General features: G+C 52.6%; 1 protein-coding gene across 5 annotated transcripts in view; it reads right to left on the bottom strand.

Annotated features, from left to right (window-relative positions):
• Nucleotides 1–14,235, bottom strand: part of Acsl6 (acyl-CoA synthetase long chain family member 6) — a 60,135-nt gene extending 45,900 nt beyond the window's left edge. The window contains exon 1 of one of the 5 annotated variants that reach the window (XM_036196555.1): nt 14,148–14,235. Coding sequence is in view for 2 of the 5 variants with exons in the window: in XM_036196552.1 (XP_036052445.1) it covers nt 13,736–13,784 (49 nt within the window). In the remaining 3 variants the exon portion in view is untranslated. Of the gene's footprint in view, nt 1–3,009; nt 3,316–13,735; nt 13,873–14,147 lie in introns of those variants that run through there. The other 4 variants (XM_036196554.1, XM_036196552.1, XM_036196551.1 and 1 more) reach the window with 4 other exon arrangements.
• Nucleotides 14,236–14,657: the final 422 nt, after the last annotated feature.

The following is a 14,657-nucleotide window of genomic DNA, read 5'->3' as shown; positions in this document are numbered from 1 at the left end:
TGAGACCAATGATGAGGACAAACATCCCAGAGGAAACATACACACACACACACACACACACACACACACACACACGCACGCACGCACGCACGCACGCACACACACACACACACACACACACACACTCTGCAGGGTTCTCTCATCAGGGCGGAGGCACAGCTAGGGACTGCAGTGCCTTCACCAAGGAAAACCTCTCTAGGGAGGGAGGGAGGGCTCTGGGCAGGTGGCCAGCTGGCCTTCTCCTCTCGGGACATCCACTTCCCTAAAATGTATATGGGAAGGCTAAGTTGCAGTTAGACCCACCAGATGAGTGACTCACTCCTAGACGCCTCCACCAGCTCTTGGGGGTGGGCTCTGAGCCAAGGGCTGTTTCCTTTAATGAAATGGACTGACTCAGTGGGCCCCTATCTAGCCCCCAAGAACTCCACTATACAGTTTAAAACAATATTAAAGAGGCTGAAAGAATATCTTGGGACCACCAATCCCTGGTGCTTGGCAGTTGCTTACAGACAGACCTCAGACTGTAGCACAAACCAGGCATTCATGACGCTGGCATCACCACAGAGAACACAACATGGACCGTCCAGGTCACCCATCCATCCTCCCACCCCTGTATCCCACGGCTTCCACCTGGCCTCTGTTCTCATTAACTCGGAGCTGCATGGTAGACATGAGGGAGTGAGCAGTATTGTACAGTATGGTCTAGGCTGCGATCAGACAGAAGAAGGCAGAGGAGGTGCCTGACTCAGCTATGACAAGGCAGAGCAGGCTGCTGGCAGGAAGTGACACAGTTGTGGAGGCTGAAGAGAAAAGGGTGTCCCAGGCAGAGGGAAGCCAACACACAAAGGCAGAGAGTGCCTGGAACGCACGGGGAACTGAGCATTCTATGCAGGTAATAAAGTCTTTGAGCCCTTGAAGTCCTGCCCAAAGGTCACTATCACAAGCCTGTGAGGATAGTCTCTGAGCTTCAGGAAGAGAGGGACTTTTCTAAACTGCCTGAATTCCTGATTCCTAGAAAAACTTGTCCTCTCCACCACACTGTTCGGTGCTCACAGCAGCCCCTACACTCACTGCAAGGAAGTGGAACACAGACTCTTTCATTGAGTCAGGGACACAGTATACATCCCCTTGTCTTATGTGGCCACCCCACCCCTGTCACCACAGACCCATTCCCACAATTCCCTCCTTTACAGTAATGTTGAACACACAGAAAAACTAGCTCTTGCCTGGTAAGAAGGATCCAGGTTCAGGTCCTTGGAGGTGGTGGGGACATGAAGAGCCATTAGAGTCTAGCAAGGGATCAGTCACATCTTACACATCATCTTACACACACTGTGAGTCTCCTCCCACCTGGAGCAATGAAGGACAGCCCACAGCTCCTCAGGTGGCTGTCCACCTAAGCAGCCATCTACAGTGGCTACAGCTCCTTTGGTCCCAAGTTCAGCCTGTACCCCTCCTTGGCAACCAGAGTGTTCCATTTCTCCAGCTTTACCTCCTGAGCCAGAGGTACTTGCTTCTACTCTGAGATTCCCTTCGGAACTGGGAGACACTGCAGGGCAGGGCTGTGAGTCCAGGTCCTCTGAGGACACTGGCTTCGGAGCCAGTGTGCACCACGGAGCCCTTGGCATGTGGGAGGGGAGAGCAGAGGCTGGTTCTGGGAGTCTGGTCTCTGGTTATTTGACACGGCCTTGGCCTGCTCTGACCTCTTCTTACCTGGGGTGGTCCCTGAGGTCCAGGTCCAGCTGCCTCTTTCCACGCCCCAGGAGGCTTTTCTGGTTGCAGCAGCTATGGCGGGTGGGGGTTTACAGACAATACCTCGGGGATCATTAGTGCTGCTGTTGCCAAGCGAGCTGCTATGGGTGTTTATAACTATTCACCTGGCAGGAGGGCCCTCCCTCAGCATGAACTAACTTCCTCCCAAGGTTTCCCCTCCAGCGAGGACCCTTTAGGAATACCAAGTGGTGGCCCAGGCTGGAGACCCTGAGACATCCCTCAACAAGCTTGCCCTGGGGGTGGGTGGCACAAGCCCATTCCCCTTGTGATCAAGGAGGGGAGAGGACAGAATCAAGGGAGCCATGATGGGCTATACATCAACCCCAAGGTGACAAAGTAAAACGGTAGCAAGATACCAAGCACAAACCCTGTAGACATGGCCCTGGGAGAGGGCGAGTCAGCTTTGAGAGATGCCTCTGCTGTTGCAGCCCCCCACCCCAGTACTCTGTGCCTTCCTAGGCTACCTCTATGCTTCAGTGTGGAACCACTGCTCCTATAAAGCTTCCAAACCTCACCATTCTCCCACCCCAGAGCCCCAGCCCAACCACTACCTAGCGCAGCCCAGATTCCCAGGCTAGCCTCTTCATCCATCTCTTTTCTCTAACCTGTGTTTACACTTGCACCAAAGTTAATTTCCTGTTACACAGATGTGACTCTCTCATGCCACTGCTCAAAAACCACATCTGGTTCCCTACTGCCTTAGGACCTGAAGTCTAGACTCAGCAAGCTGGCCCTGAGGATGTCCACACTCCTCTGAATCTCCTCATGGATTTCCCTAGAATCAACATTGGTCCTCTCAGCATCAGTGCAGCCTGGTCCAGTGGGGTCCTGGACCTTTGCAAACCTCGACGGCCTTCAGTAATAGACAGCAACCTGAACCAAGCCATAGAATCACCAAAGAACCACCTCACCTCCACTGTAGAGCTCAAATCACAACCTCACCAGGCCCCAGGGTGCAGCACTCTAGTAAACAAGCTGGGGAAAGAGCCAGAAGGTGGATTTCAGCTGGTCTGACCAGACTCAAATCCTGACTTAGACTCTTGATGGCTGTGTGGCCATGGGCAAGTCACCAAACCCCTCAGGGCCTCTTCTCAAATAAAATCATGGGCAGGGAGCAGATGCCAGGCACTTGGAGGCACTTGGTGGAGAGCAGTTAGCTCAGTTGGTTACTTCATGTCTTGGCCAGGCAAAGGGGCTACAACACAACTCGCAAAAGGTGATACATTTACATCCTACCTTTCCAGAAGGCTCCAGGCACTGAGGAGGTGGTTGAGCTGGTCCTGCTAGAACCAGCTTCCCTTTCTAGGGCTTATGGAGCCCAGGGAAAGAGGTTACCACATCTTGATCAAAGTACAAAAGTTGCGAAGGCCCTGCCCCTGGGGACAGCTGATGGCAACAGCCGCCTGCCCTGAGAAGCTGGGTGGTGGTAGAGGCATTAACTGTGGGAACAGTCGCTCCCCGGTGGCTGTGGGAGCAAGTCTTGCAGGGACCAAGGCACAGAGCAGCTCTGTGAGGAGTTGTTGGCCCCTCAAGGCCTCCACTGCCCCCCCCTTCATCTGCACATGGGGCGGTACTAGCTCAGGCCAGCTCAAAGCCAAGTAACTCTGCCTTAACCCTTACTCTGCCAGTCTGTCAGGGCCTCAACTCAAGCCCTCTGCCTTTCCTGACCCCACGTTTGTCTTTAGTCTGGGAGGGAAATTGGCCATGAGTTTTCAGAGGACAAAGTCTCTTTGCACACACACAGACAGACAGACAGACAGACAGACACACACCCCTGAGACATTGATTGGAGGCCAGAGAACTTGGCCTTAGCATCCCCCAATCTGCTGGATTTCACTTCTTCTTTAGTGGATCTTCTACTTTATTTTTTTAATTAAATTTGCTCAGTGTGTGTGTGTGTGTGTGTGTGTGTGTGTGTGTGTGTGTGTGTGTGTGTGTGTGTTTACAAGAGTACCACAGCATGCATGGTCAGAGAACAACTTGCAGGAGTCAATTCTCTCCTTCCACCACATGGGTTCCTAGGATCAAACTCAGTCCATCAGGCTCGGCAGCAAGTGTCCTTATCTGCTGAACCTTCTTGCCATCCCTCCTCTACTTTCCTTGGACAGATTGAGACATGTCTTTCAGAAGGACAGACACCTCTTATAGTGATTCTCAGGGAAGCTTAAGGCACAGGAAATCCAGTGGCCACAACCAGGGCTCTGGTGGGTGGAAAGTGCTGCATGCCAAGGGGCACGGAGCTGAGGAGAGTTGCCAGGGTTAGAAAAACTCCTGCCTCATGGCCACATCTGAGTAACCACAACCTGCAGGGCTGTGCAGCAACCCCCGCTGGGCCTAGCAACTGTCTCCTTGGCACAGGGATTCAAGCTCAAGTCTGCATGACAGAGGGGCTTCGACTCCATTTTCCTCTTGGGTTTTAATTAGATTCACGGAGCCACAGATGACTGAGACACAGGCCTTCCCAACTCAGGCATTGCCAGGAGAGGCCCCTTGTGTATCCCTTGTGAGATAGGGTTGCTGTGTTACCAAGTGACTCCCGCCTGATCTCTCTGGGGAGCCCAATTATAGCTCTCTCTTCAGGGTGATTGAAGTGCCTCACATGAAAGGCCCAACAGAGGCTTACAGAACCACTTCCCTGGCTACCCCGACTCACCGTGACCATGTCTCCATCACCTGCCTTCACCAACCTTCACGCCCATCCTCAAGACAGCATCTCTCAAAATTTCCACTCACCCCCAAACTCCTGCCAGAGACCATGGCCACACACTTGTGAGGATCAGACTAGGAAGCCAGGCTCAGACTGCACTTTCAGAGACTCAGAAATAGAAGCAGCCTTGAGATCAGAGTAGCAAAGGGAAACACAGTGTCTTTTTACAGGCGCCTAGATAAGCCTCGGCCTCACCCAGGCACAGCAAAATCACAGACCAGAGAGATAGAAAGAATGGCAGCCGCCCCTTTGGCACTATCTACAGGGTAGAATGACCAGGAATGATGGCTGTGATGGACTAAGGGTCTGTGGATGACTGAACCTTCACTGTTCCTCCTTCCACACTGTACTGGGACAGTAGGCAGAACTCCAGGGATACTGGTGAGGGCCATGGTCACCACACAGGTAGAGGGACACTCCTGGCCAGGTCTCATTGTGCAGGAGGGCAAGTCCCAGGCGGCATCATGATCCTTCCCCTTACAGGTAAGTCCACGGTAGGATTGCTAATGCCTTGGCCTTAGGGCCAGGGATCCATTTCATTGCTAGCCTGGACTGGGGACACACCATAAATGCTGCAAGTTCAAGCTCAGTGAAGGACACATCTACTCTCCTGGCAGAAACACATGCCCAAGAGTCCAACTGCAGATGGTCAAGGCAGAGATGGGACAGCTTCCTCTAGCTAGGACCATGCTCCTTGAGGTAGAAAGGTTCCTGGCAAGACACACTTGAGGTTCCTAAGGTGGGAGGGAGAAGCTGAAGGGCAGCTTGCTTGTCTGCCTGCCATTTAAGGACATCGTTGTTCTCTGGGGGACACCTGCTCAGAGAGAAATGCCAGAGACACGTCTTCCCTTACAGAATAAGAGCAAGGGTGGGGTTGCAGTGTAGGACATAGAGGACAGCTAGGCTAGGACCGAGTGACACAATGGGTTGGTATGTCATAGGAAGAGCCTGAAAGCTGTTGGCACCTGACAAGATCCCTTAGTGTGGGGAAGGGATCCAAGCCTGGCTGTACCAAGGACCAGGACCTGAAGCTAGGCTGGCGAGAGGCTCTTTACCACAGAAGGTAAGAGAATACAGCTGGCACTGTATGCCATGCCTTCCAAGGCACAGCCTGTAGGTCACCTGACTACTATCTAGTACCCTGAGGCCTAGGGATACAAAAGTGTCCCAGGCAAGCTGTGTTTCTCTGTCTTGGCTGAGAGTGCCACTGCTGTAGCCTGGAACCCACCTGGCTTCTTTACCCCACACTTCCACATACGTACAAGTGTGTGTGTGTGTGTGTGTGTGTGCGCGCGCGCGCGCGCACCTTACACATTAAGCATTGATTCAATCTTCCCTTGGGTTCAAGGTACATTTTCTGACAAAGATAAATTGCTATCCTTTCTGGCTGCTGCAGGAAGAAATTAAAGGGAATTTTCTCCACTGCAGCAGAAGGCAATGCTGATCAACAGAAGTCTGCTACCTTCTGCATCAGCACGCAGGGCAGGGCTGGCTGGCACTGCCTCAGCCTCTGGCCCCATAGCAGCAGTGAAGGCCCACAGGGTTAACTTGGGGCTCAAGCTCTGGGTCCTTGGCTGAGCCAGGGACTGGGAACTCAGGCCTCCTTTTCAAGGGCAGGATGAATGGGGGAATATGCAAATGGCTGCCCTGCCTCCCTAGCTGCAGGGGAGGGCTTGCTGCTGGCTGGCAGGCCTGCCTCACTCCACTCTGGGCCTGTCACATGAAAGGCTTTGCACTCCTGTTGCTGGCTCCTGCAGCCAGGTCAGGCTGGGGCTGTTCTCACCAGAAAACAAAAATCTCTTTCAGACCAAGGCGGAGTGAGGCCCAGCCGGCCCAGGGAATGCTGTTGGAGGCTGTTTGTGCTGACCTACTGAGGGTACCCATCCCTGAAACCTGACTTCCCATCCAAAGAGCCCGACATCTTTGCAAAGGACACTAGAAACTTCTGTGGCCACTGAGGAAAGCACAAGGGGGAGGGTCAGGCCCACAAGGAGGACCATCCCTTCTGAAGATGTTGATTTTGTCCTTTTCAAAAGCAGCGATGGCTGAGCTGGAGATAACAAAGGTTGTTTTGTTTGGTTGGTTTTTTTGTGTTTGTTTTGTTTTTGCTTTTGTTTTGTTTTCTTTTTCTTTTCTTTCTTTCTTTTTTTTTTTTAATAAGGAGACTTGGATAACTCTTGTGGTGTTCATGATGGATGCCAAGGAAGGGACAGAGGAGAGCAGGGCTATCAACAAGAACTTGCAGTGCACAGAGAAGATCTTTAAGGACGGGGGCCATGCACATCCTCCACCTGGTGCCCATGTTGCCTCTCTTGAGGCAGGGTAGAAAGGCAGGGAAATTTGGGTGGATATGAGGAGAGGCACAGGGCCCCCAACTCTGGAATACAGTCGGAGCCTCGCGCTGGGAAACAACAGCACAAGCAAGGTTTCCAGCACAACCAACACCTGCTTAAAGGCTTTTTGCCTTTCCCAGCTGTAAGCCTGTGATTTCCTAGGACTCTCACCAGAAACTCCATTTACATAGAAAGGTCATGTACTAATGCCCTTGTGCACCCCCAGTGATGCCTGTCATGTTTCATGTGATCAGAGTATAACATCATCCAAGACATCTCAGACCCACCTCACATATCAAAAGGGGGTGAAGGTTTCTTAACAACCTGTTGCATTATAACTTGAGAGCAATGGTGTGTATAGATATACAGACAATGCATCATGACTCTTCTCTGAAAAGCTGGAGCTCATGATTTCGGCTGTGTCTCACTTTCTGGGAGCCTCTCTTCCTCTTAACCTTGCAATGCCTGTGTTAAAGTATCTTTATTAAAGTCTCAACTGTGCGCCATTGACTGGCTGGTCCTGAAATTCTTTTCTGCACTGAAGCCAGGATTCCTGGCTTGGTCCAAGTAGGGGTCCTTAAAAGGTCTGGGGGAACTCCTCAGGCTGATGAGGGTGACAATGGGTCACTGTCCCTCTGACCCCTCACCTCTGACACCCTGATACCCCAGGATCACCAAGACCTGTCCATCAACCACAGAGTAAATCTTGAATCCCACAAGCACCCATGTGAGACTCAGAATCCTGCTCTTTTTTTCCCCCTGTCCTCCCCCCTCCCAGTGATGCAGCAGGCAGGCATCCTTTAGCCTGAGAGGACTTAACAGCTCATTCTGCAATCACACAAGAGGTGAGAGGTACTACAATCCAAGGCATATGATCTTGCTGGCTTTGCAGCTTTAAGAAAAGGCACAGCCTTGGTAGGTGATGGGCCACCTGCCATTAACCGCCTGTCTCCTACTTTAGGTCGTGGTCACAGAGCATATTTATGAAACTAAGATACTAAATGTGTCTCCATGAAGGTTCAGAGAACCATCCCGGAAGGAGAATCAAGAGGCAGAGGAAAAGGAGGAGAGAGGTCACTGTGGGCCCAGAAAATGGGAATTTCACAAGTCACACCTATCCTGCTGCCTGGCCTACAGCAGGGATGCCAAAAATGCATATATCCAAATCCCCAACTAGTCTACTGGCCAAGGAAAGGACTGCTGTCCCCAGACATGGCCAGGCTTAGAAGATAGCAGAGTGGCAGTTGAGTAGGGGTGAGTTGAAGGTGTACCCCAGAAAACCACATCCTATCAGCTGGGAGGTACAGTTGCCACCACCACTGTCTGCTAAGAAGGGTGCTAGAGTCTAGGAGGCTTCATGTAGCCCCAGCTCTGGAAACAGAACAGAGGGGCAGGCAGCTACTTCTGAAGCCAAGGCAGTCTCTGCCAGCCCAGATGGCTTCTACCTGACACCCCCACCTCCACGTTGGTAAGTATCTTCCTTCCATTGGCCCGAGAACACCCTGTCCAGCCTCTAGTCGCTTCCCTATCTGATCTCACTGTCTGGCCCACATCCTACCTTGCTACTCTCTCTGTGTTTCAGCTCTGACCATAATGCCACATAGCCTCTGGCTGACCTTGCTGTCCAGGTTGACCTAAATGCTGATCGGCCTTTCTGCTCATGCCTCCAAGTTCACAATGGTCTGCCACTAGAGCTAGGGCAGGAATAGGTTGGCAGATAGATCTCTCATGAGTGTCAAAGTCCCAACAGTCCAACATTAGAAGGAGAAATAGGGCTGATAATAGGCCCAGTCCCGTTTATTCCTCCCAGATCCATCGGTATCAGTGGGACAGACAGCTCTGGATGTGAGTTAATGCTGTTTGTCTCAGAGCTGCCCACTTAACCAGGGTTGCCTTCTTTCTCCCCTCCCACAGTGGCCACCAATCACTGGGTTGATTCCTGGTTCCAATGCGTACCAATCTGGATTTGCTTATCCCAGGGTCTGGAAACTGAGCTTTCGATTGTTAATGCTCCAGAACCTTAAGAGGCAGCCAGCTGGGAATGCAGGCTGGACTGGACAGGACCCAAGCCAGAAGCTAGCCACTCTCAACCTTCCACAGATGCCCTCTAGCTGAATGCCTAGTCCAGGGTGGGGAGATAAAGGACATTTCTGGGAAGAGCAGGTGGCTAGGGTCGGGTGGGACTATTTGGAATGAAATGATTTGGGATCTGAGATTATTGATTAGACCTTGGAATAGATAGGGGAGTTCAGTTCAGAATTTCTGTCCCAACATGTGTTCCCTGTTCTCACCTCTATCTGTCACAGACCCCGAGTCTCCCATGAGTCTGGAGACTATTTGGCTATGACCACACCTGATGGGTGAGTGAGTGACAGGAAGCCATCTCCAGGCAACCTAAGACAACATCCAGGCCCAAAGCAACTTCTTCCTATAGTACCTCCTTCCTCTACAAATTCTGAGGTCCAGCAGATAGTGAATGAGAACTATGGCCCGGCCTTCAAGGTAAGGGGCTGAGACGGTCACACCAGGCTAAAGGCAGGGACCTTGACTGGGGCTCCTTCTCAGTTGTGCTGGACAATGTACTCATAGATGCCTGTCTACAGGGAGACCAGACCTTGGAGTTCCAAGGAAGCAAGAGCCCCCAGAAAAACCCCCTTCTACAAAACCATCCATCATGCAGCTGTGGGCCATCCCCCCCTTCCATCCATCTACCCACCCATCCACCCATCCACCCATCCACCCATCCACCATCCACCATCCACCCATCCACCCATCCATCCATCCATCCATCCATCCATCCATCCATCCATCCATCCATTATTCCTCTCTCCCTTCTGGAGCCCTCGAACATCTCAGCCTTGACCATATCAATGATCAAGCAGAATTTGCCCCTGCAAGGTTAGGCCATCAGCTGGCAATTCTCCTCAGCTATTCTGGGCAGAGCAGTCGGCACTCCTTCCAGTTTGTCTGTTTGTGTTTTGAGAGACAATCTCATGTACCCCAGGCTGACTTGGCACTTGCTATGTAGTCAAAGCTATCCTTGAACTCCTGGTGCTCTTGCACCTGCATCCTAGGTACTTCCGTTGCCGGTCTTTCCTCCCCAGGTCCCTCTTGCCTAGAGTGCCTTTTCTTTTTCTACTTCACTTTTACTTGTTAGAATCCTGGCTCTCCTCTGGGATGCAAGTCCGAGAATATGTTCTGACCCTCAGCTTCTGCAAGTTGCTTCCCACTGAAATTTCTCTGGGTCTCAGTGCTTCATGGTGTAAGTTGGTGATAACAGCAAGACAGCATTGTGGGAAGACTGGGGGGGGGGAGCTTGCAGAATCATAGAAACGTGGTGGTTGACAAGGTGAAACAGAAATGCAGACTATACGTTTACAACCCCTCCCCAAATCAACGAATGTCCAAGTGCCTACTGTGTGTCTCGTGGTAGGTAAACAGCTCACCTTCTACTATGGAAAAGTTTTGTTTCTTTTTGCGAACAAGACAGACCACCTCCTTACTACCTCGTGTATAGAACAGTCCTGAGTTCTATCACAGCTGAAGTCCAGCCAGGTTCAACTTCAGGAAGGTCAACCTAGAGCCCTTAGAACCACAAACCCCAGCAAATCAGCGAAGAGCAGGATGGCAGGTGATGCTGCCCCCTAGTGTCAGCGAGCTCTTGCTCTCTCATGCGCTGCCTTACCATTCCCATGCAGGGTGTGGAGCAGCTCAAAGATCAGAATCTTCCCACAAGGCAAAGGATTCCCACAAGGCAAAGGCACATTCAAACTTGCTTCCTTTGGGAGCCATGCTCCAAATGCCTAATTTTCCAGGAGTACCACCATCAATCCCAACTCTTAGCTACCTTTCGGGGCTTCCTTCGATTGCCCCAGGCCTCAAGCCAGTCATTTCCCTAGTGGACCCTGAGGCTAAGGGTGGATGGGCTCTGATGGGGCTCTGAGCCAGGCTGTGCATGTTTGCACCTGTTTGGCTAGATACCTGTCACTTCAGCCTCCTGTTGCCATGCCTCACTTCAGTAGGGCCAGGTCTATGTCCCCAGAGCAGGGATCAGGACTGGAGGTTCATCCTTGCCTTGTTATGGAGCCCAGTCCCAACTCAGGCCAACTCGGGCTACATCTATTCTCATAACATAACAGTCCTTCACAACACTCCTGGCTTCCAGTCTCTTCCTCTTGACTCAGCCTGGCCACAGTGTCTAAACAGAGGACTCTTCTGTGCCCCCTGATAAAAATCCTCATCTCCAGGACCCCTCCAACAACCCAGATTCTCAAGGCAGAAGACCCTGAAGACTCAACCCCATCATGGTTCTCTCTGCATGCTTTCCATAGCTCTGACTTCCTTTATTTGACATTTGGACTACCTCTCTCTGACAAATGCCCTATGTCCTGCAGAAGCCCACATAGATGTCCCTGGTGGGTCAGGTCTGAGGTTAAGCAGATTGGGCCTTGTATAAGAGTACAGGGCTACATCTGCCGAAAGGAAGGGGTGACCTTCTAGAAATGTGTCCATCAGGAGTGGCACCTCTTTTCCAGTCTGTACACAGGTATCACTGAGGTGGGCAGGAGTCCCAATCCATTCTTCTCACTGTCTGAGTACTTGGGTGTTTGGAGGGCACATTTCTTACCACACTGAGCACCTGACTCATGCTGGACCTATATCATTGTCTCTTTGTTCACAATTCAACATTCAGGTTAGGTCTGGAATGGTCAAGTACTGTGCAACCCAGAGCACATGGCTGCCCCTCTTCCAGGTTACTCTTTCCCCCAAGTTTCCCTGAGAGCTCTTGAGGTCAACTTTTGCCAGATCAAGCCTTGTTTCCTTTGAGATACAATAAGTAGCAAAAAGCACAGAAAGAGTGACCTTGACTCAGGAGTACCCTCCTGTCTGATTGAGTGGCAGGAACCTGGTAGCTACACCGGGATCCTGGATTACAAAGCAGAATTCATCCTCAGGGGTGTGTGCGTATATGTGTTAGCATGCATTTCTCAGATCCTTCCATTCCCAGAAAAAGCCTGAGATCTAGTTCCAAGGAGGACAGACACATGATCTATAAAGCCCCCTCAATGTATCCGGAGTATAGCATTGAAGAAAAACTGTACATCAGACTCAGCCTTCTAGCAAACAGAACAGCTTGGCCTGTGTGGAAGCAGCTGCCACCTACCACAGGAAAAGCTCCACTTGACTCTCCGAGGCCCTTGTAGAGCCCCTCAGTGAGGAGGCATGACATAAGGCCAGCCTGAATCGGTGACAGTTGTATGCCAGCTGTAGACAAGAAGCCCTCCTGGTTAGTGGTGTCTTTTACGAACTTGTAATGACTCCTATCACAAGTGTGGCCCGTAGCCTCTGACACCGTCCAAAACCACAGAAGACCAAAGCTTCAGAACCAAAGACCAAAACTCTGAATACATGCTGGGTGGGGTTCTTCCTGGAATAGGACAAAGAGGACCAATTACTGGGGGGAGGGGGCAGTGGTGTTCATAGGCTGTTCATCATGGAGGCAATAAATAAATACCACCACCACCACCACCACCACCACCACCACCACCAGTTATTTTGATTAGACACGACCCCAGCTCTAGCCCGCCCTTGCCTGTTGGACACACAGCAAGACCAGAGTGGCCCTGAGCAGCCTGTCACTAGACACTAGCAGACAGAAGGAGCTTAGGGAGCTGAGGGGATTAGAGAGGCCTTACTCTCCCCAGCTCAGGGGAAGTGTCCCTGTGGCCTAACTCAGGACAGCTGTGGGGGTGGGGAAAATAAATATCTGGTCCATCATTCCCCCAGGTTCAGGCCTGATATAATCAAGCACTTGGCATGGGTTGATCAGCTAAAACTTCAGCTCAAACTCCAGGCTTCCAGGTATTATTCATATGGCATTGGGTAAGTCAGTCTTTGAACCTCAACAACAAAAGAAGCACCACCAACCTACTAGGTTTTGCTATGAATACTAAAAATCCAAACACATGCCTCATGAAACCATCACCCTTGGCCCTTTCTTTAGCTCAGAAACAACTTTGCCACCACTCTGGTAGAACTGTCTGAATACCAAATAAGAAATACTAACATGCATAGAGCATTTGCCCTGGGCTAGGCAGGTGTAACCAAGTTAAAGGGCCAAACATTTTCACATAAATTATCAGGCTTATTCTGCACAGGGTTGGGGCCAGGGTTGGGACAGAGACCCTTTAGAGGTACTAGCTGGAGACTTGGAGAGGGGAGAGGCCAGTACAGGGAAGTAGTATTGAAGGGGGGGGGGCTGTGGAAAGAGTCCAGGTGTGGGTGTAGGGATTTGGGGAGAGTGCTAAGCAGGGATCCATCAGGGGTCCTGTAGCCTCCTCAGAGGGTGCAGGGATGAAAGCTGACTCCTGCAAGGAATAGGGGAAGCCAGGACACAGCCCTGGGCAGAGCTTAGGGGCAAGTAACCAGCCAATCTTTATCCTCTGGCTAAAGGGCAGCAGGGGCCGGTAGTGAGAAGGCTCTGGCTAGATTCAGGAAGCCCAGGTCAGCTCTGGGCTTCACCCACCGCAGGACCTGCGGGCAACAACAGAGATCAATGGGTTTTGATCTCTGGAGATGGACACCGACATGGAGTCTGCCCTTCCCTTGGCTTGGGGCCTAATCTGATCACCAGTCCTCACCGCAAGGGGAGAGGGGCTTGAGGACTGAAGGGAGGTTGTGTGTATGGGGGGGTGGGGAGTGGTGTCTCAGTGAGCAAGGCCCTTCCTCTGAGCTGACACAGCTGCTTCCCCAACGCAGCCCGGGGCCACCGCCAGAATTGGGGGCCGGCTCGGGGACCTTGAAGGGACCGCTCAGCAGCCGCAACGGAGGGCTCCGCAAGGTGGGGATGTCACACCCGCATCCTGGGCCAAGATACTACAGCCTCCCTGGAGATGGAGGTCGGGATCGGACCCGGACTTACCGGCAAACAGCCACAGGGAGCCCCCGGACACCAGGAAGAAGGTCAGCATGTCGGCGAGTGGGCCTAGTCCGCCCCGCACTGCTTCCCGGGCCCACAGCCCCGCAGCCCCAGAGCCGCCGCTGCCGCCGCCGCCGCCGCCGCCGCCGCCGGGTATTTTTAGCCCCCGCCTCCCCGCGCCGCTGCGGAGACCCGGCGGGAGGGGGAGGGCGCGGCGCGCGCTCCTCTCGGAACCCGACTCCCAGCCCCGCAGCGCGGCCGGGACTCCTGGGCCAGGAGACAGCTGCGTCCGAACCGCCGAGCCCGACTGGGGGAGGGGCCGGGCCGCCCGCCCCGCAACGTTCCGGGGAAAACGGGCTGAGGGTAGGGGAGGGGGGGACTCACGGGCGCACCTCCACCCACGAACGACCCTTACCTCCGCACGACCCGCCGCCAGGGCTTTATGGCTAGGCAGGCTCAAGTGGCAGCCGGGGTCCTTTACTTCTGTCCCAGGAAGTGCACATGCTGATGGACCAGTTCTCAGCTGACTCGGACGCCCCCTGGGACATGATTTTGTAGACACTGGGAGTCACGTCTGCAAGGCCGAGGAAGGAGGGAGCGACCGGGGCTATCTAGGTGAGGCTAAACTGGATAATGCCCAGACTTAATGAGAATGCGCAAGGTCAGGTTGGAGGCCACACAAGGTCACCAGGAAGACTCACCAGCTGCCGTGTAGTCAGTCACCAGTCCCGAGGCATGTCACCTGAAGCCACAGGCAGCCACATGGAATCACAGATGCCTCCCAAGGACACAGGCAGTGATGGTTATGTGTTTGGTACATGAGAGCTCAAATTCCTTAGCTATATGATAAATGGCTATACAGCCACCAAGTTGCTGATGGCGTTGGAATTCCTCTGTGTGGGAACAAAAGGAGGAAGCTTGGTTC

Source organism: Onychomys torridus, chromosome 8, assembly GCF_903995425.1.
Source record: "Onychomys torridus chromosome 8, mOncTor1.1, whole genome shotgun sequence".
NCBI classification, from domain to species: domain Eukaryota; kingdom Metazoa; phylum Chordata; class Mammalia; order Rodentia; family Cricetidae; genus Onychomys; species Onychomys torridus.
Note: the sequence above shows the minus strand (reverse complement) of the source record. Positions and strands in the feature narration are given on the sequence as shown.